We start from the raw sequence: 24,275 nt of genomic DNA on the forward strand, positions 1-24,275 counted from the left end.
ACAGTCAGAGTTAGAGTGAGAGTTGGAATTGAAGTGTGGGCAGGAGGAGTTAAGTGCGGGGAGTTAGAGTTGGAGTTGAGCAGTGTGAGTCAAGAGATAGAGCTGGGAGTTTAGAGTCTTAGGTGGATGTTAGCAGAGAGGATAAAGAGATTGTGAAACGCATTGTTATTGATATTTAGTTTACTATTAGAGGTATTAGGCCGGTTATATTTAGAGGTATTAGGCCGGTATAGGACAACTGTTATAAGCTTATTGAACAACCTTTATTTTATCAGCAACCACAAGCTTTGTACGCAATAAACATCTTTTTAGTTCACAATATCCTCGTCTGTGGTGAATGAAGTAAGCAGGATCCAGCTAGTAGTCTGAAGGGCTGCAGCTGGGAACTGTTTGTCGTTGGTGCAGCACTCATAGACCGTAAAACGTCCGGGGGTGGGCTGTACAGGGCGAAGGGCCCGCGACAATGATGACAACAGGATGCCCAAGTAAAGATACATGGCATGGGTCAACTGTGGTTCTGTCTTGGTTTTAAAGAGACCAAATGAGAACCAACATATGTGTCTGGTATGGTAAAGAGTTATTGGGTATTTGTAAGGGGAAAATAATTTCTGATAATGCTCTTAGGCACAACAACAACAAAATCCAGAAGACACCACGACATGAAACATGTTTTACTGCACAGGAGTTAATTTGATCTTTTCTAGAGATTAGCTCTGGAACATGTGAAATAATAGCAGTGCTTCGTTCTGAGCACGAGTGCATTCTCCACAAACGCCTATTTTGGATCATGGGGAAGCGCTTCCGTAACCAAGGATGTGGTTTCAAGGAAAACTAGTAGCCTGTGTGGCAGCTCACATTTTAAAAATAGAGCACCTTGGCTTATAGAAATGGAGGGCGGGGATTTACACGCACAGAGAGAGAAAGAGTTCCTTGTAACATTGACATTAGAAAATGGGTGACTGGCTGTCGTTAAGGATTGATGTTGCGCCATCCAGCGGGATAAAGTTGCATTTCTTATTACAGAGCCCTGTTTTTTTTTTGCCTCTGCCTTCCTGTGCCGGAGGCGGAGAGTGAACCAGCCTCCATTTCTCGGCTGATTCTTATCGGTGCAGAAGAGGGAGGGGGAAACCGGCCTCGAGGTGGCAACAGCACAAAACAACTGCACGGCTGAAACAGCACAAAATAATTTATTGTACAGTAACTGTAGTTCAAATGTCCGCAGAACAGGGAAGGGTTTTCCCCCTCCTTCCAGCCTCGCCAAGCAAATTCTCTCTACTCCTCAGGGGCACGAAGCGGCCCCGCGCGCAATCGCCTCCTGCCCCCCACCGGACTCTTATGGGGTGCAACACTCGCGGAGGCGCACTTCCGCCGGAAATGCCCGTCCCCGTGTGGGTCCGCCACGCTGTTTCTCCTGCGGGGTTCGGAGCGCTTGCCTCGAGTCCTTTCGAGGGGCAGAAGCTGCGGCATGTTGCGCGAGGCGCCGCAGACCCTGGCGGTGGCCGAGCTGCTGCTCACGCTGCAGGGCGAAGGAGAGGAGGAGGCAGGAAGCGACATCCTCTGTCTGTGCACGCGAGCCTTCGTGGAGTGAGTCGGGGGGGGGGGAGCAGGGGCGGGGAGCCGGTGTGAGCGGCCAGCCATAAGGTCTCACTCGCTTTATTTGCTTGTTTGTTTATTTCCCGCCTTGTTCCCTGACAGGGATTCGAGGCGGCTTAATTGGGGGAGAAGTGGCGCCAAGGAGTGTCCTTTTGAATTCCCGCGACTTCTGAGTAGTAGTAACCTGGTGGTGGTGCTGATGACGGCAATGGGTTGGATCCACCAGTTCACTGTTTCCCACCAAATTTAGAACAATAATATGCCCGCTTTGCATCACAGTGAAGTGGGGGGGGGTGAGTCATGCACCCATTGATACTCCCAGGGGTATGTGTACCACGCTTTGGGAAATCCTGTTCCTGTGTTAGTTGAACTTGAAGTACCACTGAAATAGATGGGACATGTTAATCAAAACTAAGTCTCATGTACTTTAAGGGGGTCCCAGGTTCAGCTAATGTAGCCTGGATTTTAGTAATTATGAGGTTCTGTTACACTTTTGCTAGCTAACGGGTGAAATGCAAGGGGTGGTTCCCTCCCCCCCCCCCCAGTAAAGTAAGGTAAAGCTGCTGTATGTTAGACTACTCACGTTGTTGGCATTTGTGTGTCTCAGGATACAATGGAAGAGTGTGTCTTTGGGGGTAAAGTCAAACTTTTTGAGAATTGCAGCACCTGCTGTGGCTGTAGAGACTGATATGGAGCAGGCATGTTTTGTTGCAGATTAGGCTGTCTGGTTTTGTTGCTCCAAGTGCACCATGGTGTTTCTTCTCTCTGTGGACATTTCTCCATTGGTCACTGGTGTGGATGCACCTTAGTGTCCGTCCCCAGGCACCGTGATTGTCTGCAAAGGATTCCCATACGACGGGGTTAATGTTGCCAGCCTTCATGTCACGTTTGCAGGCATCTTTGTAATTTAGAGTTGGTCTGTCAACAGGCCTGTTGCCTGAGCTGAAGGCAGCTCTCCGTAGAGCACATCCTTGGGGATTCTGCCATCTTCCATTCTGTGTACATGAGCAAGCCAGCATAGATGCCACAGAGACAGAAGTGCAAACATGTTGGGAATGTGAGCTTGGGAGAAAACATCTTTGTATGAGACTCTGCCGTGCCATACGATGCCGGCGGGTGTAAGCTACCCGTGACTCACTTCCATAAAACAGGATGTTGGCCTTTGTCAGGCTGATGGTGAGGCCTAACTCCATGTAGGCTTGGGGTTGATGAGTCTCTGTAGAGTTTCCTTGGAGTGCGCTGTCAAGGTTGTGTTATCTACAAACCACATCTTGTGGATAAGAAACCGTTGCATTTTTTGTGCCAGGTTGGAGACATGCCAGGTTGAACAGACCCCTGCCACTTCTTGAATGGAAATACACACCGTTTTCAGTCAAGCTGAAGGCATATGAGAGCAACAGAAAGAAGAATATGCCTAAGAGAGTTGGGGTGTTTACACCTTGGGACAACATTTCATACATTTGATGAAATTGAATGTAGCCCAAGAAATAAATTTGTTAGTCTTTAAGGTGCCTCAAGACTCTTTGTTGTACATGATGACTAGTTTCAGGAAAACCAAAATTATAGCATGTTGTGTAAAGAAGTCCTTTTTTGCATGCTTGCATCTGCTATTTTACTTCTATATTTCATTGATGGCCTTAACAGTGACATGTATTTTTATTTTATTCCCTAGGGATCGAAAACTTTACAAACTAGGCTTGAAGGGATTTTATGTCAAAGATGAAGGTGAGAGTATAGGTAAGATATGCTTAAAATGTTGAATTAACATTGCAAAATAAGTTGTTTGCACACCTGTAAGGTAGAGAAACACAAATTATAGTTGTATCCCTGGTATTAATTTATCAACCCAGTGCTCAGATACAGATTTTTCAAAGTCCATATAAGAAAATGTAGGTGAAGACTTTTGGAAAAGTGAAGAGAACTTATATATGGAAAGTGTTACAACAGTAGTTGTGCTTGAGTAAATATATTGTTCCAAACCACAAATGAAATCTGCATGAGAATCGGCAAGATAGGGTGTCCTTAGGTATGTGAACCAATGTAGTATTACTTATGAACTACATACACATCAACCTAGGAGTGAGCCTAGATTAACTTACTTCTGAGTGAACGTGCACAAAATTCCACTCTTAGTGTTACACATGTATATGAATAAACATGGATTCAAATCACTGCTAAGGACTTCTACCCAAGGCTATCCAATATCTCATAGCCTGATTCTTATTAAATGGTTACATCACTACCTGAAAACAATTAAATCTCAGAACTCACATCTAAAAGCCCTAAGCCATAAAACAGTAGGAGACTGACCAACAACCAGTTGGTAGGGCATCTCAGCTGTGCCCCTTTCCTGCTTTCCCCCTACCCCAAGAAACTGCTGTACAAACTGCTGCATGTGAATTCTGTTTAGGTTTCTTGACTAATTCCACAAATAATTGTTTATTTTAGTTAGCTTACTGTACAATTCATACCCCACCCATCAATGAATTTTTGTAGCAATTGTAGTGCTGCCCTGATAGTATTCAAGGCAGCATTGCAATCTCTACAAAAGTTAAATGATAAAAACAGCAAGTTGGTAGCAAGAGCAAAGCAGCAGAAGAGAACATAGCAGCAACAAGAAGAGGCTAAAAATAATTTGGCTGATATTTTTAAAAGGCATGTGAGAATAATGGGGACATGAGAATGAACCTCACATGTGAACCTCACATGCGGATAACATTTCACAAACAGGGACAGGGACATGAACTAGGGAAACATGGTATGACTGCTGACTGATTGCTTTGTTACATAGTTTTGCATTAAATAGAATTTCAGGCTTGGACTTAGTGTTTTGCAGCTGTGTTCTCATATAGACAGTTGTGTGCCTTTGGTATCTAGTCTTCATGACTGTGAGAGCTTCTGGTGCTTTTCCCCCTTGTAGGAAGAAATCGTGTCTGCAGTAGGAAATCGTGCTTTTAATATTTTATTTAAATTCAAGAATTTTGGGGACTTTAGCTTTGGACTAACAGAGTTAATCTAAGCATGGAATCAATCACTGAATATACATTTGAATCGATTATTCACTTACGTTTTGTATTTTCAAGAGAGCATCTTATCAAACTTCAATAAACATCTAATGCAATTCGCTTTAAGGGAAATTAATCATTTTTCCTAAGGAACTTGGTGTACTCTTTTGAAATGACTGTCCCAGGATGCTTGTTGGGAAAAATAAGTTGGTATTGCAATTCTTCTGCATCAGAAATCTATGACTGACAAAAGTAAGAATGAAAATACAACTTTGTAACTTGGTATTGTGGTTTACAGGGGAAGATCAAGTAACCACCGAGGATGAAGAAAAAGACAAGAAACATAATTCCTTTGGGGCTGCTGATTTATCTAACAGTCATGCTTCTGGAGTGGAAGACATTGAACTCGATTCAGAGGCTGAACTCATGAAACGCATGGGCTTACCTGTTCAATTTGGCAATGCAGCAGCCCATAAGACATTGGTAATAAAGCCCACTGTATTTTCTGTTCCTTTGGGCTACTTAAAGTTATTGAAATGTAAAATAAGTTTAGTACTTTGCATTAACAAACCCCACAAAAGAATTTTCAGGAATACATTTCTTTTCCTCCTGGCTCTAGAATTAAAAACCAAAGTTAAATGAGAGAATGAATGGGGAAAATGGGCTTTTAAGAAGTGTGACAAAATAAAAGTTGAGTTGGAAATAACAAATTGGAAAGCAAATGCATTCTTGGCTGTTAATCTAAGAGCACACCAATAAGATAGCAGTTGAAGATTATGGAGTAGACTCATAGAATTGTAGAGCTGGGTAGACGTGTCATTTGTGATCTTCTGGCTGGGTTACAACCAAGCTGTACCATGAAAATTTGTGAAATGAATTAACTGGGTCACCATATTGAATCAGAATCTGTTGAACAAAGTACATAAAATTGCATTTATGCTTACTCTCTTTCATGCTGAATTTCAGGCACTTGAGAATATAAGTAAGAAAAGTAAGAAAGTGAAGAAGAAGATGAAGAAAAAGAAGAAGATGTTGCAAAGAGATATTTTCACAGTAATGCAGGAATCATTGAAAGAAGATCATGATGAAGATGACCTCTCCTTTTCCGATGATCACTCTTCAATTAAAAAGGGATCTGAGAATGACAAGAGCTGTGAAAATGGAGACCATTTACTTGCTGAGTTTCATATGAAAGAAAAATGGGAAAAGTATTGGAGTGAGTATGGAGAAGGACTTCTGTGGCAAAGTTGGCAAGAGAAAAATTTTGAACTTTTGTCTATTACTGAGCCTTGGAATAATCCTGAAGTAAAGGGAAAGTGGGAGCAGCACTATAATGAACTATACTGGTATTACTGGCAACAGTTTCACTACTGGGCAAGTCAAGGTTGGACTGTTGACACCACACATAATAGTGACCTGGAAAATAGTGCAGGGGAGCTGGAAACCAAGCAGCCAACAGAAATGCAGAACATTGGTGTAGACAGTGTTTGTGTAGGAGTGCTAAATACTTCTCCAAATGATAATCACTGTAATAGTGACATTCTTCCTGAAATTAGTAAAATAAATCTAAACTCTGAAGAAACAGAACATATCAAATTGGAAAATGCGGTTGGTTATAATGGTCAGAGAGGACTGAGCATAACAAGCACTGAAAGGTGTTGTCCTTGTGATACTGCTGAGTCTGTGAAATGTGATGAGGGAACAAGAGAAAGTAATGCGTCTTCTGAAAATGGATGTTCAGACAAGCCAGGTTGGTATACTAGGTTCCCTTTCCCAGAAGGCATAAGACCCTGTGTTTGCAAAAGCTGGGAAAGAGATTCCCTTGCAGCCATCCCATATTCTGTACAGTCGTACCTCTGGTTACGATTGCTTCAGGTTGCGTTCATCACGGGATACAAATGCGCCAAACCCGGAAGTACCGGAACGGGTTACTAACGGGTTTGGCAATTCATGCATGCGCAGAAGCGCAAAATGACGTCATGCGGATGCGCAGAATCGTGTCACGCACATGCACAGACGCGGCACTTCAGGTTGCGGACATTTCAGGTTGCGAACGGGGCTCCAGAACGGATCTCGTTCACAACCAGAGGTACTACTGTACTGTGCATTTCTCCATTGAGTGGCACATATAAAAGCTGTGTTATTTTGGATGTTTTATTCCCCATTCTTTGCAGTCCTGTTTCCCTTCCTCTCCCCTTTCCCCTAATCCTGCAACTCACATTCTCAGCTGAAGAAGTGTAGATGACACATTGAAGACTTTGTGTCTAGAGCTGAACACTTTGTCTTTCAAGCATCCTAGACTGCTTTGGAACACAGGTATAAAAAGACCCTCTCCCTGTGCTATCAGTATTAGAGATATTGTCTGTCTACTACATTCCTGCACTGAATCCAGTAGAGAGTAAATAAGTGTGTATAAGCGACTACTTCTGCAGCCTGGCATCCTGCCTATCATTTCCAGGGGAGGTGGGGATTAGGCATTTCTTCTCAAAATGGACATGTCATTTGCAAAATGTGAATGGTCTTTAGAACATTGTTTACAAAGTGAGCCTCACATCTATATTGTGGTCTTGGGTTTCAAAGGTTATTTAGCACCCAGATGTCTCACTTTGAAAATATTAATCTAATAGAGTGATTGGTTCCATTTTGCAAGACGTACGGGGAATGGCCTTTAGTCTGTGAGGTGGTAAAGGGGCAAAGGGTTTGTGTGTTCCATCCACGTGCATTTGTCATTCTGAAGGGAAACTATTGTTCAATCTTCACTTAAGACAAAGCCCAACCTTTCTTCTCTGAAACACCCCTGATATCCTACCCACAATTCCTCTGATCTTTCCACAGAAATGTTTGTTTTTCTTGCTAGGCATTTCTACCAGTTTGAGGTGCTATCAGAACATACTGCAGTGCCCAGGCACCTTGATCTTTTCCCAGCCCTGTCAGTATTTCAGGGACAGAAATCTGAACATTCCTGAGCCGCTGATGTTTTGAATTCAGAGCTGGCTACTTGGACTTCGTTATATTGTCATTTGGAAAGAGGCTCTGAAATAATGGCTTTCTGATATTTTTGAATTTCAAATGCCTAGATCAGATACTTAATGAAGCAGAGGCTTTCAGATTGATAGATCGATTTGTCTCTCCAAATGCACAGTCAACAGTTTTGTCTCAACATCAGATAGATTGATGGGTACTGTTGGGTTCCTAATGAAAAGCAACTGGAAAACAGTATTTCCACTGTGAATTTGGTGAAAATGTAAATTTTCTGATTGAAGTTGCTTTCCTCATACAGGAAATGAATGACTGCTTGAAGGTTGCTGTTTTATTGTATTTTATTATATTTTGCTGTGTTTTGTATTATTGTTGGCCATCTTGAGCACCATTGGTGGAATACAAATTAAGCAAACAAACAAATAAAATTCATTAACACAGGGATGAGGAACTTGTGGCCTTCCAGATGTTGTTGGATTTCAACTCCCATCATCCCTGACTATTGTCCATGAACGATGGAGCTGATGGAGTCTTAAAAACCTGGCAGCAAACAAATTCTCCACCAGTGTATCAAAGCAATGCTTTCTCCTCTCCCCCCCCCCCTTTTCCTTCTTAGTTTCACAGGGGTCATCTAGATCTTGTTCAGATGCCACAGGAGGTAGGGGATCGCACAGTAACAGTGATGGTGATGATGGTGATGATGATGAGCCACCTGAACGCAAACAAGTCAGATTAAAGAGGAGGCAGGTTATCTATCATATCTTTCGTTTCTCCCGTTCACATTTGGGTGCCTATATGGTTTAGTGTACAGTCGTACCTTGGAAGTCGAACAGAATCCATTCCGGAAGTCTGTTTGACTTCCAAAACATTTGGAAACCAAAGTGCAGCTTCTGATTGGCTGCAGGAAGCTCCTGCAGCCAATCAGAAGCCCCTTCGGACGTTCAGCTTCCAAAAATAGTTTGCAAATCGGAACAGTAACTTCTGGGTTTGTGGCATTCGGGAGCCAAAATGTTCAAGAACTAAACTGTTTGAAAACCAAGGTATGACTATACTTATTAACCCTTACTGGCTGCTGCCATATTGCCTTTTTCAAAATGTTGCTGCTTTCATGTTATTTGAATATTCTGTGAAATATAAGGCTGTTCTCTTGGGTCTATTTCTATTGAAGAATGACTCACTATAGTTTAGATCAGGGGTCTGCAACCTTTTTCTGTCGGGGGTCATGTGTCAGTGTTGGAAGGTGCCAAAGCCAGCATGGCCAAGCATTTCCTTCTCTTCTCCCTTTCTGCTCTCACTTCTCTGTCTCTTCGCTGCCCTTCCTTGCTACTCAGCAGGCTGCTGATAGACAGACACGTTGCTCTTGCCAGAAGTTTGAACAGATTACAGAACAGATTACTTGTATTTTTGAAACTGGGCCAAAGGCCACAGACAGTAGCAGCCAAAAAAAAAGCCAGCACTATTCTAGGCTGCATCAAGGGAAGTAATAGTACCACTCTATTCTGCCTTGGTCAGGCCACACCTGGAATACTGTGTCCAGTTCTGGGCACCACAATTTAAGAAGGATGTTGACAAGCTGGAATGTGTACAGAGGAGGGCAACCAAGATGATCAAGGGTCTGGAAACGAAGCCTTATGAGGAGCACTTGAAGGAGCTGGGCTTGTTTAGCCTGGAAAAGAGGAGACTGAGAGGAGATATGATAGCTATCTTCAAATATCTTAAGGGTTGTCACATGGAAGAGGGAGCATGCTTGTTTTCTCCTGCACTGGAGGGTAGGACTTGAACCAATGGCTTCAAGTTACAAGAAAGGAGATTCCGACTAATCATTCAGAAAAAACTTTCTGACAGTAAGAGCTGTTCAGCAGTGGAACAGACTGCCACAAGAGGTGGTGGACTCTCCTTCCTTGGAGGTTTTTAAGCAGAGGTTGTATGGCCGTCTGTCATGGATGCTTTAGCTGAGATTCCTGCATTGCAGGGGGTTTGACTAGGTGACCCTTGGGTTCCTTCCAACTCTGAGATTCTATGAGTTCTATGAGTCCAAGGTTGTCCCCTCCCTTCCTGGTAGAGATAGCCAGACTAATTGTTTTGTACAGTTACTTTTTACCTTTCAAGCAAAAAGTCTTTATGACCCTAAGTCTCAATTTGAAACAATATTGGGCACAAAACTTCAGGTAATGCTGAGAAGGCATTTATTACGCATCATTGGGGAACCTGGCTGTGAGAATTTCTGACCTTGTAAACAAGTCATTATTTGAATTCAGTGGTCACTTACTTCTTTTGCTTAGTTGCTTTATAATCATTTAGAAATCGACTTACCCTTCATTTGAAGTCAAAATGGGCAGCTGTTTTGTCTCAACTTGTTGTGAACTGTAGTGACAAATATTTTTGTTTCTTTCTAGCCATGAATTGGATGCTGAAGAACATTCCCGGGCTGATCCAGAAAAGATTTGCTGTCTTTTGGGGCTCAAACATGGCAGAGGACAAAAGTAATAAGTGTTCTAATGGTTTCCTTAAAGCAGGGGTGAGGAACCATTTCAGCCTGACGACCACTTTGCCTCTTAGGCAATCTGCCAGGGGATGCATACCAGTGGTTGGCAAAAAGTGGGTGGAGCAACAAGCATGGCTCTTCCCTTTGTACAGTAGGCTATATTCAAGCCATGCAAAATCTAGAGGTTTCTACACACTTCTATCCATTCAAGCAAGTAAGAGGCAAAAGCACAAGAGCAGGCAGAGCAGGGTCAGTGAGAGGTGTGACTTGGAAACTATCCTGAGGGACTAGATAGATAATTCTGGAGGTCCACATTTGGCCATCAGGCCTAAGGTTCCCCATCCCTTCCTAAAAGTGATGCTGCTGATGGTTGCTGGTTTTATGTGTAGAATATGTCCTTTTCCTAGGTTGCTGTTGAAATACTATGGCTGTTCACTTCCTGCATCTTCTTGACATACTAAAGTTGTCACAAATGACGGATACTTAGCTGTGTTCGTAATTACAAAAAAACAAACAAACATAAAGCTAAGACTATGCAGAAGAATGTTGCTTGTTTATTGTAAATAGTTTTCTTTTTCCACTAACAGTTCCTACGTGGTCCATTTAGATCAAAGGTAGAGAACTGGATCTGGCCAGTGGGCCAGATCATTATCTCCCTCGCCCTGGGCAGGCAATGCTTGGTAGCTTACTTGTCAATCACTTGGCTTCACATTGATGTTGGGTGACTTTTATGCCCTCCATATGTCTTGCAGAGTGCTTTGCTAAGTGCTACTCAGTACCCTCTGGAGAAACCCCTTTCAAAGTACTGTACAAGATAGCACTTTGTTCACTGTTGCTAAGTTTCTTTCAATCATCTGATCAAGGTCTTCTGGAGTGATTTGAAAAGAACTTATGAGCCCCTTTCAAAGCACTTATATTTGCAGTACTTTGCATAAACTGATTGGTTGTGCCTGCAAATCACCTTCCAGCTGAGCCAGATTTTTACGTTTCCCACCCCCAACATCATATATGACATCAGGTATAGGGCATGTTGGCATGGCTTGACTGTAATGTCATTGCAGACCAAATGGGGAGACCTGATTTGCCTAATTAGTTAGGAGGGTTGAAAGTTCCCCAGGCCTTATTTACATGCTTGAGTGATTCAACACAAGATATATTCGTACAAAATACATTAAAGTCTTTTGGTAAGCTATAAATCTATCTTAAGTGTATATAAAAGCAAAGTTTACTGCTGTGACTCCATTATTTGTTTAGGCCTATTTATTGGCAATGTTGGCATGCTTAAAGGGGGCCTTCAGTTGAAGAAGGCACAGCTAATAAACATACTGTGAAGCTGAGCAAAACTCCCCCCTCTATCTGAAAAGGTTGTTTTTAACTTTTATTCTGTTTTCTCCAGATACAGAGACATTCCTGACTTCAGTGAAAGAAGAGTGAGTCTTCTCAATAAAAATATGAAGTTTAAATCAAAATTCTTGGATATGCACAGAACAGTCAAGACTAAAAGGAAACACATATTTTTTACAGAAGAATCTGAGACAGGGGCAGTTAAAAAGAGCAGCACTTTGATTAAGGTCAGTATTGTATATGGTATATTAATAGTCTTTTAACTTGGGATTCTGATGTTAAAACCTGTGTGTCTGTTGGCTCTTAAAAATAGTGCAAAATTGTGTTCATAATTTGGAATGCTCTTAGTTGCTAGTGAGAGAAAGAAAGTAGGTACAGTTTTATATTTCTTACTGTATACTAGATTATGTAAGTAATTAAATTCATATCAGTCTAGTAAGGACTGTATCTGAAGAAGAGACTGCAATGTTTAGGAAGGATGCAGCCCCGTTATACCATCTGGGATTGTTCCCAGGGCATATATAGAACCTGAGATTTTACCATGTCAAAAGCTCCCTACATATAGATACCCTGCAGCTGCCAAGGTCATCTGATGTGGTGGTGCGTCATGTGATGACTGTACTGCATTTCCATCCTAATATTTTCGTTGGTGAAAGAAACTGCAACACAATGTACCCAAGGACCAGTTTACACAGATAAAACAGCTTGTTTCTCTCTGCAATGGCATTGTCCGCTTACATCAAGGTTCATTGTAGACATAACATGAATATATCAGGATTAAGGCCGAGCCATAATTTTTAAGCAACTTGGATATCACAGTAAGCAGTGGTGGAGTGGAGGAAGAGCCCTGCCTGGGGGCGGGGGGAGTCTATGAGCCTGTGAGGTGAATGCTCCCGAATGCCAAAACGTAGTGTTCCTTTGTACGGTTCTGTTGACTTCTTTCTCCTTTTACTTAGACTGCTGAAGTAGTGATAATCTCCCTTCAGTAGCAAGTCACATTTCTGCAATTGTTTGAAATGTGGTTCTGTAATACATGGTCTTCCTAGGTAGAACGCTTCTTGAAACAAGTGAATGAGCCTGTGGAAGAGATGTCTCAAGACAGAGTTCACCCTGCTTCTTCCAGTAGTGATTCAGAGGAACATGAAAACGTTGCTGGCTCACAAAATAATTTGGATTCTCCCAAAAGTGACCTGCCGTTCTCCAGTTCAGATTCTGGTAAGCGTGGAGGAAACAGCACTGAGGAACAAGGCGAAGAAAATCTGGTAGTCGCAACAAGTGACTGGAAGTTCCAGGAGCCTAAGGAAGAGGCAGGAAGAGAAGATGCACATCCTTCAGGAAGAGAGTTAGTTCCTATGGATATTCCGAACTACCTGCAGAAGGAAACAGAAGGTATGTGATAATTCTGAGTAAAAGCTTTTAAAAGAAGTGTGTGTGTGTGTGAGAGAGAGAGAGAGAAACTGTTGATAAGCCCCCAAGATACTAGCCTTCAAAAAACCAAAATTAATCCCCTTTTTATTTGCAAGAGGGATTGTTTGGCAATGGAAAGAGTGCTCCTTCACCAGCTACTCCTTTGAATAAAAATCCAGCCTAGCAACAACTTTTGCTGGAAATAAATGTAGCAGGCTGATGGGGGAGCATGGAACTCTGCCTGCTTCTGTGAGTTTGCTTTACAAGAGAGTAGTTCCAACCTATAGTAGAAATCTCTTTTGTCCAATGAACAGTTTCTTTCTCAGGAAATGTTATAGCATAAGCAACATAGGTGTTAGGGGGAGTTTTGCATAAAAGGGTTTGTTGGTTGGATTTCTGTGTCCTCTTAAATTTCTGAAATCTCTGTGGGAGAAAAGAATGTTTTGGTTTTCATTGTACTAATTTTTGTTGAAATGTCTGTATGTTTTCATATGCTTCTTTTGCTACTTTATTATTGTTTTTTACTTTTTTATTTCTTAAGACAGTTTCCCCAGTGAATAAATTTGTAGTGAATTTCACATTTGATTACTACAGTAGATGCAGCAATAAAGCTGATCGCTGTGGCTTTTTTATTTCCCTGTTGCAATATCAGCAGCTGAAGTGAACAATTACACTAATATTTATTTCAGTTTAATGGATTTTATTGTATGTTATATTTTGCATGCTGTTGTCCCTGTAATCACTTTGGGACTCCTCCTGGCTCTGTGAAGCAATGCATAAATTTAACTGAAATGGGTAATAAAAGTAGTTTAGATTTTTCTTCGTGTTCCTAAATCCGTTTAAGAGAAATGAGCTAATTGCACAGTATGGTTTTCTTGGTTTAGGTGAAGTAAAAACTATGAACAAGAGGAAAATCAAGATAATACTGAAGAAGACAAACAGGTGTGGGCAGCCCCTGCCCCCTGAAATAGTTGCTGATCCCGAGTTGGCTAAATACTGGGCACAGCGGTATAGACTGTTCTCTCGATTTGATGAAGGGATTCAGTTAGACAGAGGTAAATTCATAGTAATGATAGAGCTGAATATATTAATTGAAAGCTACTTTGTTTTGAAGTGATTGGCAAGTTCTGTGATAGATCATTCTACACATGTAGACCATCACTTGATACTTCAGTTGCTAAATGATGGTTGTGCATGTGTGAGCTATATACTTCGCTTTATGTTCAAGCTTGTCCTTTTTAAGTACAGAAATATGACTACTGCTTTCTTCCATTAGAGGGATGGTTTTCTGTTACGCCTGAGAAGATTGCAGAGCATATTGCGGATCGTGTAAGTCAGTCCTTCAACTCTGACTTAATAGCAGATGCATTCTGTGGCGTGGGAGGAAACGCTATTCAGTTTGCCTTGGCAGGAAAAAAAGGTAAACATTTCTGTTTGCTTCTTTTCTCTTATCCACTGTGTGCGCATTAATGATGCTAGTGTTGTGGTAGATATATATACAATCGAACCACCAGTTACGTAACCCTCTGGTTACGTAAACTTTGGGGTGCACGTGCGGCAAACCCAGAAGTATTTTACTAGGTTTTGCCCTATGCGCAGAAGCGGTCCTCAGGTTGCGGAAACCTTGGGATCTGACCGGACCTCCAGAATGGATCCCGTCTGCAACGAGAGAGAGAGAGAGAGTTAAAGCTAATATTCTTACTAGGGGACAGATCCAGTCTTTACAATTGGCTGTTGCAAATTCCCCCCTCCAGTTCCCAGTGTCACTTTGCCACGTTGTCTTGGAAGTGTTGGATACTGCCTCCACCATGTGGATGTAAGAGGAGGGAGGAATCTGCAGAAGTGCCTTTCCTGCTTTCACTAGTGAGATCCTCCAAGAGATGGAGTCTTTCTCCCCATGGTGATCTGAGTTCAGCCTTACGCTTTGCTTGCTTAGAAAAATTAAACCATTATCAGCTTAGTTCAGAGTTACACAATATACACCAGCCAAAAAATTATACAAATGCAGAGAAAATATAGTGGTGTTATTCCAGCTTAGGCAATTGTTTATGTGGCGCAAGTACTAATTTCCAATGCTTCCTTGCTTTTCAACATACATGACTGATTATTTTTTTTAAAAAAAACAACCTGCATTTAAAAAATACCTTGTTCATTCTTTTTAGTAATCGCAATCGATATTGACCCTGTGAAGATCAGTCTTGCTCTCAACAACGCAGAAGTCTATGGAGTAGCAGACAAAATAGAGTTCATATGTGGAGACTTCATGAAGCTAGCACCCAGTTTAAAAGCAGATGTTGTGTTTCTGAGCCCTCCATGGGGTGGGCCTGAATATGCTGCTGCAGAAATCTTTGATGTTCAAACTATGATTTCTCCTGATGGATATCCTTTTTCAAGTCACTTGTTCCAGAAAAGTAAAACAAATGCTGTTTTTTCTTGCTGGGTGACCACATTTCACATACTATGCTTTCTGCTATATATAATTTCGTTTTATACATTAAATTAATACCCCACCCTTCCTCCCAAAAAATCAATTCCAGAGAATAGGGTCTTCCCCCTTACTTTGTAGTTGTAAGGGGCTCAAATGATCTGAAAAGTGTAGTCTTAGTTTTAAGCTTCTTATATAAAGCTTAAGTTCGATTGTGGGGTGTTTTTTTCCAAGACACACCTTGGATAGGTGTACTGTTGAATGATTGGTGATGTCCTCCTTCAAAGCAGCTGATGACAGTGTTGCAAACTGATTCTTGTAAATCAAATGTTCAGGAGAGATCTGGGTACTCTGACTAACAAGAGATGTGGACAATTACATCATAAATAAGCTTCCAGACAAGCTGGGTTTTTTCACATCCCTCTATGTTTATTATCTGAATTTTTTATTTAAAAAAGTGAGTTTCTTTTCAGAATTGGTCCTAATTAGGATGTTGCATTTATAGTGCTGACAACCAGATTTCTGTTGAAGAGGTTTTGTTTGAGCTGGCATAAAGTCTTGCGTAATCTGGGGAATTTCTGTAGTTGCTTTAAAAAAACACACAAAAAACCACCACATTTTGACAGTTCCTAGTTCTTAGTTTGACTCTCTTAGACAAAAGGTGTTGAATTGGTTCATAGACTCCAAGGGCTGAAAGGATCAGATACTTATCAAATCTCATTCTTGGTCCTGTGGTGGGATCACCTACTAAATCTAATAATTCCTTCCGGATTAACATTTCTGAGTTCTTATAGGATGACTTTACATGTGTTCCAGATGATGCAATAACTAATTCCCACATTGAGGACCTAGTGTAAAGGGCAGTTTTGGGTTCCCAAATTCATCGTGGTCATCATTTCAGATCTGTTGTCCATACGGTATGAGTGAGGGTTAGAAACAGTTCTGTCTCTGGAGAAATATCTTCTTTTTCCTTGGCAATCACTCGTAGCCGAGTAAGATTGTCTTCCATGAAAATGGTCTTAGCAGTTTGTCCGTAAGTAATTGTGGAGATTGATTCTGGATCCACACATCATTCCACAATGAGGACATAGGCTTCCGGGTTGGAGTTAGATCACTGTGAGGATTTGCCAAACGTTTCTCCCTTTCAGCCTGAGTTCATGCTTCTTCAAAGTCCATGCCGCCTTTGGTAGAGGCGATTCTTCAATTGGAGTGCTCGCATGCCAATGATTCCCAGTTGTTGGTGTTTATACTACATTTTTAAAGATTTACCTTGAGATCATCTTTAAACCTCCTTTGCTGTCCACCGGCATTACGCTTACCATTCTTAAGTTGGGAATAGAGTAGTTGCTTTGGAAGACGATCATCAGGCATCCAAACAACATTTGACAAGTAGTTTGGGTATGGTCAGTACATACAGCAGAGAAGCTGGGAATTAGGTTGGAGAGACCTAAAGTGGTTGCATGGAATATACCACTTAAACTGCAAGGGGCAGGGGGAGACACGTTTTTGAAAGTGATTAACACCTCTAAATTGAAAATTAGCATAGCAAGAAGAAAGCTAATCTGAACAATACTTCTTGCTGATTTGTTAATGCTTTGTTTTCATTTTTATACTTGCAAATAGTTTTGTTTCGCTTTTTACTCGAATATTTTTGTTTCGCTTTTTACTCGAATATTTTAAAACTATACCTATCCTGCACTCCACTCTGGTACAATCCACTCTGCTACCTCATCCTGCTGCTTGTGTAGACTAGGGCCCTGATCAGAATATCACTCATGGCATTCTGTATACACCTGTGGAAGAATGTGTGTTACCTTAGGACACTGTCTTACTAAAAGAGCCATCCCCCATTGAAACAGTATTTGCTTTTTCTTCCTTAACACATCTGTACATTTGAAATTTTCAAGCTGTCGCAAAAGATTACCAGCAAGATTGTGTACTTTCTTCCTCGTAATGCTAACATAGATCAGGTAAGTTTTAATTTGCAGGTTCAGGGGTTGTGCAGTACAGTTGCTAATCTAGAGACTTAGGGTGGAATCCAGTATTGTGCATTTGCAGCTTGCCAAAAGGAATGGTGTCCCCCCCCACACACACTTTGTTCTGGGGACTCTCCCCACACCCACTCAAGCCAATTTGGGGGGCAGAGGTGGGGAAAGCCCTGTTGCACAAGTTATGCAAGGCTTCTGCTGACTGAATTCTGCCCCTGAGCTGCGAACAGACATTTCACCTCTTCCCAATGGGCTTAGTCAAGTCTCTGTCTTTCAGCTTCCATTTCTTCCTACCTCCATCTACAATATGGCGATAACACTGACCCACCTTGTAAGGAGTACTGAGAGCCTATGTAGAATGTGTAAAGATTGAATATTATTGTTATTAAGCTTTCTCCCTGTATAACAGGGATGGGGAATCAGGTGGCCTCTACATCTCCAATCATTCCCAACCTTGCCCATTGCAGAGTGGAGCTGACGGGAGTTAGAGTCCAACACCTGGAGGGCTACGGGTCCTAGAATACTAAGCTTCTTCTGTAAATATGTATTTTTGTTGTAAAAAAAGTAGGCTCTTTGACATTCAATAACCTTAGAAGTTTGGGCGGAAAGGACCAAAGGGAAACATGATAGAAGTTGGACAGTACAGACAGTATGGATATTGTTATCATAATGTGCTAGAAACCAAGGTCACTCTGTGAGATTGAGTGGCGGAGCAGACAGAAAGAAAAACATAATTAATATCAGTGAGTACATGAAAAGTTAGTGAGGACCACTAGCTTAGATAACATTTTTAAAGGGTTAGGCTAATCCATAGGGGCTATGTTTATTAATGACTATATAAATGGAATCTCTTTGTTCTGAGGCAATGTAAGCCTAAATACTAGTTGATGCGGAGCAAAGAACTTAGAGAGCTGGACCATGTGTAATTTATTTATTTTTTTGCAAAGACCATCACTAAATGTTTTGCTGTACTAGGCTGGTGCAGCTGCAACTTTTCCAATGCTAGTAATTATTTAAATGTTGGAAATTGGATGATTCACTTTCTCACTCTGCACACAGATCTCTCCTCTTTTTACTTAACGATTTTTGACATCTAAGCATTCTAATCATGGTTAAGAATGTTCCCAAGCCCTGGTGGTTTAGCGTTAAAACCTTGTTTTAGGAATGTCCTCAAGTATGGCTAGCAATGCAAGGCTTCACATCAGAGATCCTGAACTATACCTGCTACACTACCTTGTACTGGGGTCTGACATCACACTTTAAAAGTTTGGACACCATTACTTTGCATTTTCAGTTCTTTCAACATTTACATTGCTGTAGATGTAGCAATACACAAAGCTTAATACACAGCTTAATATAAACAGTTAATAATCAAATCCAGCCTTAAAATGTGGAAGATATATAAACACTGCCTGAAGGGGCAAAGGTGATCAAACTTGAATTATTGTAAGTTCCTTTCTACTTCCTCTAGAGGGAGCAGTCATACCAAAAAGATACAGATAGCATAAGAAATTATGCATGTTGTGCTTTTAAACTAAGCAAAGAACAAACTGTGTGGTGTGGGGCTGCTCCTGTCTTTCTTTATACACTTTTCAGGACAGAGTTTTCAGGTTGTGGGATACTTGCTTGGCATGAAAGTATTTTTGTTTAAAAAGCTCAGAACCACAAAAGCAAAGTGAAGGTAAACTAGGTCAACAAATGTTGTTTTTGTGGTGTTTGTTATTAGACATTATGTTTGCTCATGATGGAGACTTAATAGCAACTTGCAGTAAAAAAGTACTACTTCAAAGGCAATTTATATGGATGTGCACACCTACCCTGGAATAGGACAGACTTTTATTAAAAGTTCATTGTATGTATGTTTGCACACACACACACACATCCAGACCACTATTGCAAGTGCGCTGTCATTTCTGGAACTGATCTTTCCAGAAGCTGAACCTATGGGCTTACAATCTAAGTCATTGTCTGTTCTTCAGTCGCAGTTCTAGGTTTGTTGCAATAACAAAGTACGTAGAGAAAAACAGATACTTATTCCCTCAGGATCTTGAGCCTTTTCCCAAGTTTACATAAAAGTCTGCTGAGATATTGCAGATTCCAAAATTCCAAAAGGTTACAAAAAATGTCATCTCTTGCTAATGTTAACAAAGATAAAAACTGGTAGCACGTGAAAAAGCATAACTTAAAAATGTCAGTGATAGCTTGTACAATCAAATTTGAAGATGTTCCCAAATGGGCAGGTGTGTCAAGTTAGTGGGATGTAATCACAGGTAAATGTGCATAGGATGGCATCTTTGTGGTGAGGGACCTGTCAAGTTTGGGATGCTCAGATATGTTTTTCCTAAGTAATCTTTGCTGCACAAACTAGATAGATCTCATCACTGATGGCATTATTTGCACAAGCATAATGGATATCCCTTTCAAATATAAACACAGCTTCCACATCCAATTCTATCTTAGGGAGCAGGAAGATTTCTGTGTGTGTGTTTTTCCTTTTTCAGATATGTTAACTCAAATTCAAACCATTGGAGATGATCATGAACAAGTTTGACTGGTTTCAGTAGTCTATAGGCAGGCACTCTGGAACTGTACATCTCCATGTCCTGCAGATAGAGAACATGTACACTGAGAACAGAAAGAGTAATGTGATGTCTTGTGAAATTTATTCCATTAGGCGCAGCCCAGGCCGTGCAGCAAAGATGGGCATTTCACATACAGATGCTCAAATTTGTGAGAAGGTCCCATTGAGCTTTAGAGGGCACACATTGTCCATCTGAGGCTTTGAGATGAGGGTGTCCTCCAGACATGTAGCACCTTGCCATAAGCAGCTGGTAACTGGAAATGAGATATATTTGAATGACGCTCCCTCCTTCTTTTAATTGATGGGGAGAACAGAAATTCATTTTCTCTAAGAAGGTTAATTTTTATTTTTGAGAGTTGCATCTCTTAAATATAATCCAATCTGTTTCTCCCTAAAAGCTTGCTGTGCTGCCTACATGCACATGTGTTTTAACAAAACAAGTGTGCATAGGACAGGAACTGAGTAAATGCAGTTTCCAGAAGCAGTTAGATTGTATTGAGGGTCTTGTGTAATCCAGTTTTTCCCCTTGTTAACTCTCAGGGTTCAATGAACTTTAGAGAAATGCACTTGCAGTAATATAACCAGTCCACACAAGTAGATCATGACTCCGGTCATTTGTACATAAGCAAAAATGGAAACTGCTGAGATATTTTGGGGAGTCAAGATAAGTTAGTAACTCCTTAATGAATCACAGCACTACAGACAAAATTATTCCCTACCTAGCAAGAAGTTCAGGAACTAGCACTGGGAAATGAGAGGGTTTTAGTAAACGTAGGTTTGTCACTGGGAGGGTTTATATTCAATCAATTAAATATACTTCCTTCCAGTTTACTCTTTTACTACTTAAGTGCTTATGCTGGCATGTCATGAATTGGTATTCTATCCAAATACAGCCATGGGAGGAAGTATTAGCCACATTTACATGACACATGGTTTGCAATGCACAAATGAATCACAGCTGCTTTCCTTCTCCCTTTGAGTGTTGGGAGAAAACAAACCATCATTGTGGTTTCATTTGTGTTTCGTTTGAACTAGGGTTTGTAGGCTTGTTTCATTCCCAAATGATCTGGCTACAGATTGTGGTTTGTTAGGGCTGAGACAAACCACACTCCCTGATTTAGATGTAGCACTAGGCGAAGAATGTGATTTGCTTTCACCTAACCATAGCAGGGAGCAGGGTAACGGTAAAGGTAAAGGGACCCCTGACCATTAGTTCCAGTCATGGACGACTCTGGGGTTGCGGCGCTCATCTTGCTTTACTGGCCAAGGGAGCCGACATTTGTCCACAGACAGTTTTTCGAGGTCATGTGACCAGCATGACTAAGCCGCTTCTGGCGAAACCAGAGCAGCACACAGAAACACAATGATATGGTAAAGGTAAAGGGACCCCTGACCATTAGGTCCAGTCGTGGACGACTCTGGGGTTGCGGTGCTCATCTCGCTTTATTGGACGAGGGAGCCAGCGTACAGCTTCTGGGTCATGTGGCCATCCAGACTAAGCCGCTTCTGGCGAACCAGAGCAGCGCATGGAAATGCCATTTACCTTCCTGCCGGAGTGGTACCTATTTATCTTCTTGCACTTTGACGTGCTTTTGAATGCTAGGTTGGCAGGAGCAGGGACCGAGCAACGGGAGCTCACCCTGTCGTGGGGATTCAAACCACTGACCTTCCAAACGGCAAGCCCTAGGCTCTGTAGTTTAACTCACAGTGCCACCCGCGTCCCAGGGAGCAGGGTAGTAGGTGTGATTTATGTATGCATGGTAAGCTATGGTTTGTCCTTCACAGTGACATGTGAATGTGGCCAAACTGGTGGTGGAATTGGCATTAATACAGGTGGCACATAATAGCCGGTTTAAAGATGCCAGTTTAAAGGACTTGTCACCCTCTTTTTGCTATTAAAGGGGGGGCATAGGTCACTGGTAAAGCATCTGCTTTGCATTCAGAAGCTTCCAGGGCCAGGCCCCATCCACAGCATCTCCAGGCAGGGCTGGGAAAGAACGCTCTCTGAAACCCTGAAGAGCCACTGCCAGTCAGTGTAGACAGTGCTGAGCTAGATGGATCTATATTTATTTATAGTCTGACACAGTATAAGACTGAGCTTCCTGTATTCCTAAGTGTCAGCAGTCTGGTTCCATTCTAGATCACATGGAACATAGCCTCTTTGTACAGGCCTTGCTTGCCCCCAAATGTCCCCCACTTTTGAACAAAAAGAAACCTGATTCCCCACACACCATAGCCTTATCAATGAATAGGGCTCCTTAGCTATGCCTTCCTAGCTGTCCCTGTATATGGAACAGGTAGCATTTATTTCAATTTCTTATGGGCTTGATTATTTCCCCAGCAAAGGCTCATAGTCAAGGATCCTGTGGTAGTGGGCTTTCTGAAAGAGGTTGGGTTAGATGAGCCTTCTTGCTTATACTATACTACTACTACTACTACTACTACTACAAATAAATAAATAAATAAATAAATAAATAAATAGTTATTTATATGCCACCCATCTGACTGGGTTATCCCAGACACTATGGACAGCTTCCAGCAAATTCAAACATCAAACACAGTAAGATATCAGTCATTAAAACTTCCCTGAACAGGGATGCTTTCAAATGTCTTCTAAAAGTCAGATAGATGTTTATCTCTTTGACATCTGATGGGAGGGTGTTCTGCAGGGCGGGGATGGCTACCAAGAAGGCCCTCTGCTCGGTTCCCTGTAACCTCGCAGTGAGGGAACTGCCAGAAGACTCTCAGAGCTGGACCTCAGTGTCCAGGATAAATGATGGGGATGAGACACCCCTTCAGGTATACAGGGCTGAGGCTGTTGAGGGCTTCTAAGGTCCTGAATCTATTACCATCTCGGTGTCACATTTTGAGTTATTTAACAGTTGTTGTTTTTCTTTCTTTTTACTTCGTAGGTAGCTTCCTTAGCTGGGCCAGGAGGAAAAGTTGAAATAGAACAAAACTTTCTGAACAACAAATTGAAAACCATAACTGCATACTTTGGTGATCTAATAAAAAAACATGCATCCTGACTTATTTATGTGAGTGAACCTGCTTGTCAAGGCAAAACGTATTATCCCAAAGCTTTGAAGAATACTCCCTTTGCCTGTTATCTATTTTACAATCAGTGGCTCCTCTAAAATATTGTCATTTTATTAATTAATGAAAAATGGTTTAGAATGCCTGTTGCAGGTATCAATAAAATATTTTACAATAAGTCTGAAGGATTTTCTAAGCGATTATTAAAGTAAAGTGTGAAGAGGATTAATAATTAGACTTCCATTTACATACACAGAGCAGTGAGGCCATTTCCCAAACATATTAGTTAGATAATATCCAAGGATAGACCATCTGAACTCCCTGCCCTCTTGCAGATGGGAATAGTTGCTGCAAGTACAAACTTCACCAGGAAGTAGTCAGACGGGGTGAGCTCCCATTGCTCGGTCCCTACTCCTGCCAACCTAGCAGTTCGAAAGCACGAAGTGCAAGTAGATAAATAGGTACCGCTCTGGAGGGAAGCACATCAAAGTGAAAAGTAGATAAATAGGTACCGCTCTGGAGGGAAGGTAAACAGCATTTCCGTGCACTGCTCTGGTTCGCCAGAAGCAGCTTAGTCATGCTGGCCACATGACCCAGAAGTTGTACGCCAGCTCCCACGGCCTATAGAGTGAGATGAGCGCTGCAACCCCAGAGTCATCCACGACTGGACCTAACAGTCAGGGGTCCCTTTACATTTAATAGAGATCTCTGGTGGCAAGTGCTGCTAGGATTGTAGGCAAAACAGGACCACTGAAAAATGAGAGAGGTAGGTATCCACATGATGATGGGGATCATGTGACCTGCTACTAAGAGGGCAAGACAAACTTTGAAACAAATCAATGAAAACTGCATGCTCAGTAGCCTGGGAAAGTACCATAGCTGGGAAAGGGGAAATCCAGTAGGGGGAGGGGAAGAAAGAAGAGTAGAACTCTTATTGGAAGGAATGACTGACCAGATTCCTAAACACTTAGGAGGGAGGACATTCTGCAAAATTTTGTTGCAGTCCTAGTTACAGAGTTTTGAACTGAACAGAATGAGCAGCCAATTGTCATATTCCACCGTCATTTAATTCAGGGTGGATCTATGAAAGCTGCTTACATGTCTTATGTTCTCTTCCAGTCTAAGATCCAGTAGCACGTAGAAACAGAGCTGCTCTCCACACACAGCCCTGTGTAAGACAGTATTTATGGTAGCTGCTCCTGCCGCTCTTCTCTCTCTGGCAGTGAAAAGAGAATTGTTACAAGTAACCAGCCGAGTGCTAAATTACTGAGCTGCATTAGATGATTATGATTTGCAGTTGAACTTAGAACCATAGAATGCAATGAGTCAGGCATCCTGCTGCTTTTTATTGCTCTATTGAAAACATTCAATCATTTGTCATGATTAGCAGCAATAAAACTAGGCTAGGCTGGCATCGTATTTGTAGAGCAGC

General features: G+C 41.6%; 1 protein-coding gene across 1 annotated transcript; it reads left to right on the forward strand.

The window, feature by feature from the left end:
- The first annotated feature begins 1,393 nt into the window (after positions 1-1,393).
- TGS1 (trimethylguanosine synthase 1) lies at positions 1,394-23,022 on the forward strand. Its single transcript, XM_033155241.1, has 13 exons — positions 1,394-1,584; positions 3,266-3,330; positions 4,897-5,081; positions 5,565-6,348; positions 8,194-8,320; positions 9,974-10,060; positions 11,459-11,633; positions 12,453-12,795; positions 13,698-13,868; positions 14,090-14,233; positions 14,976-15,192; positions 17,130-17,208; positions 22,720-23,022. Exons 1-13 carry the CDS (start codon positions 1,466-1,468, stop codon positions 22,834-22,836), a joined length of 2,613 nt encoding a protein of 870 aa, XP_033011132.1. The 5' UTR covers positions 1,394-1,465; the 3' UTR covers positions 22,837-23,022.
- The last annotated feature ends 1,253 nt before the right edge of the window (positions 23,023-24,275 follow it).

Source organism: Lacerta agilis, chromosome 7, assembly GCF_009819535.1.
Source record: "Lacerta agilis isolate rLacAgi1 chromosome 7, rLacAgi1.pri, whole genome shotgun sequence".
Taxonomy (NCBI): domain Eukaryota; kingdom Metazoa; phylum Chordata; class Lepidosauria; order Squamata; family Lacertidae; genus Lacerta; species Lacerta agilis.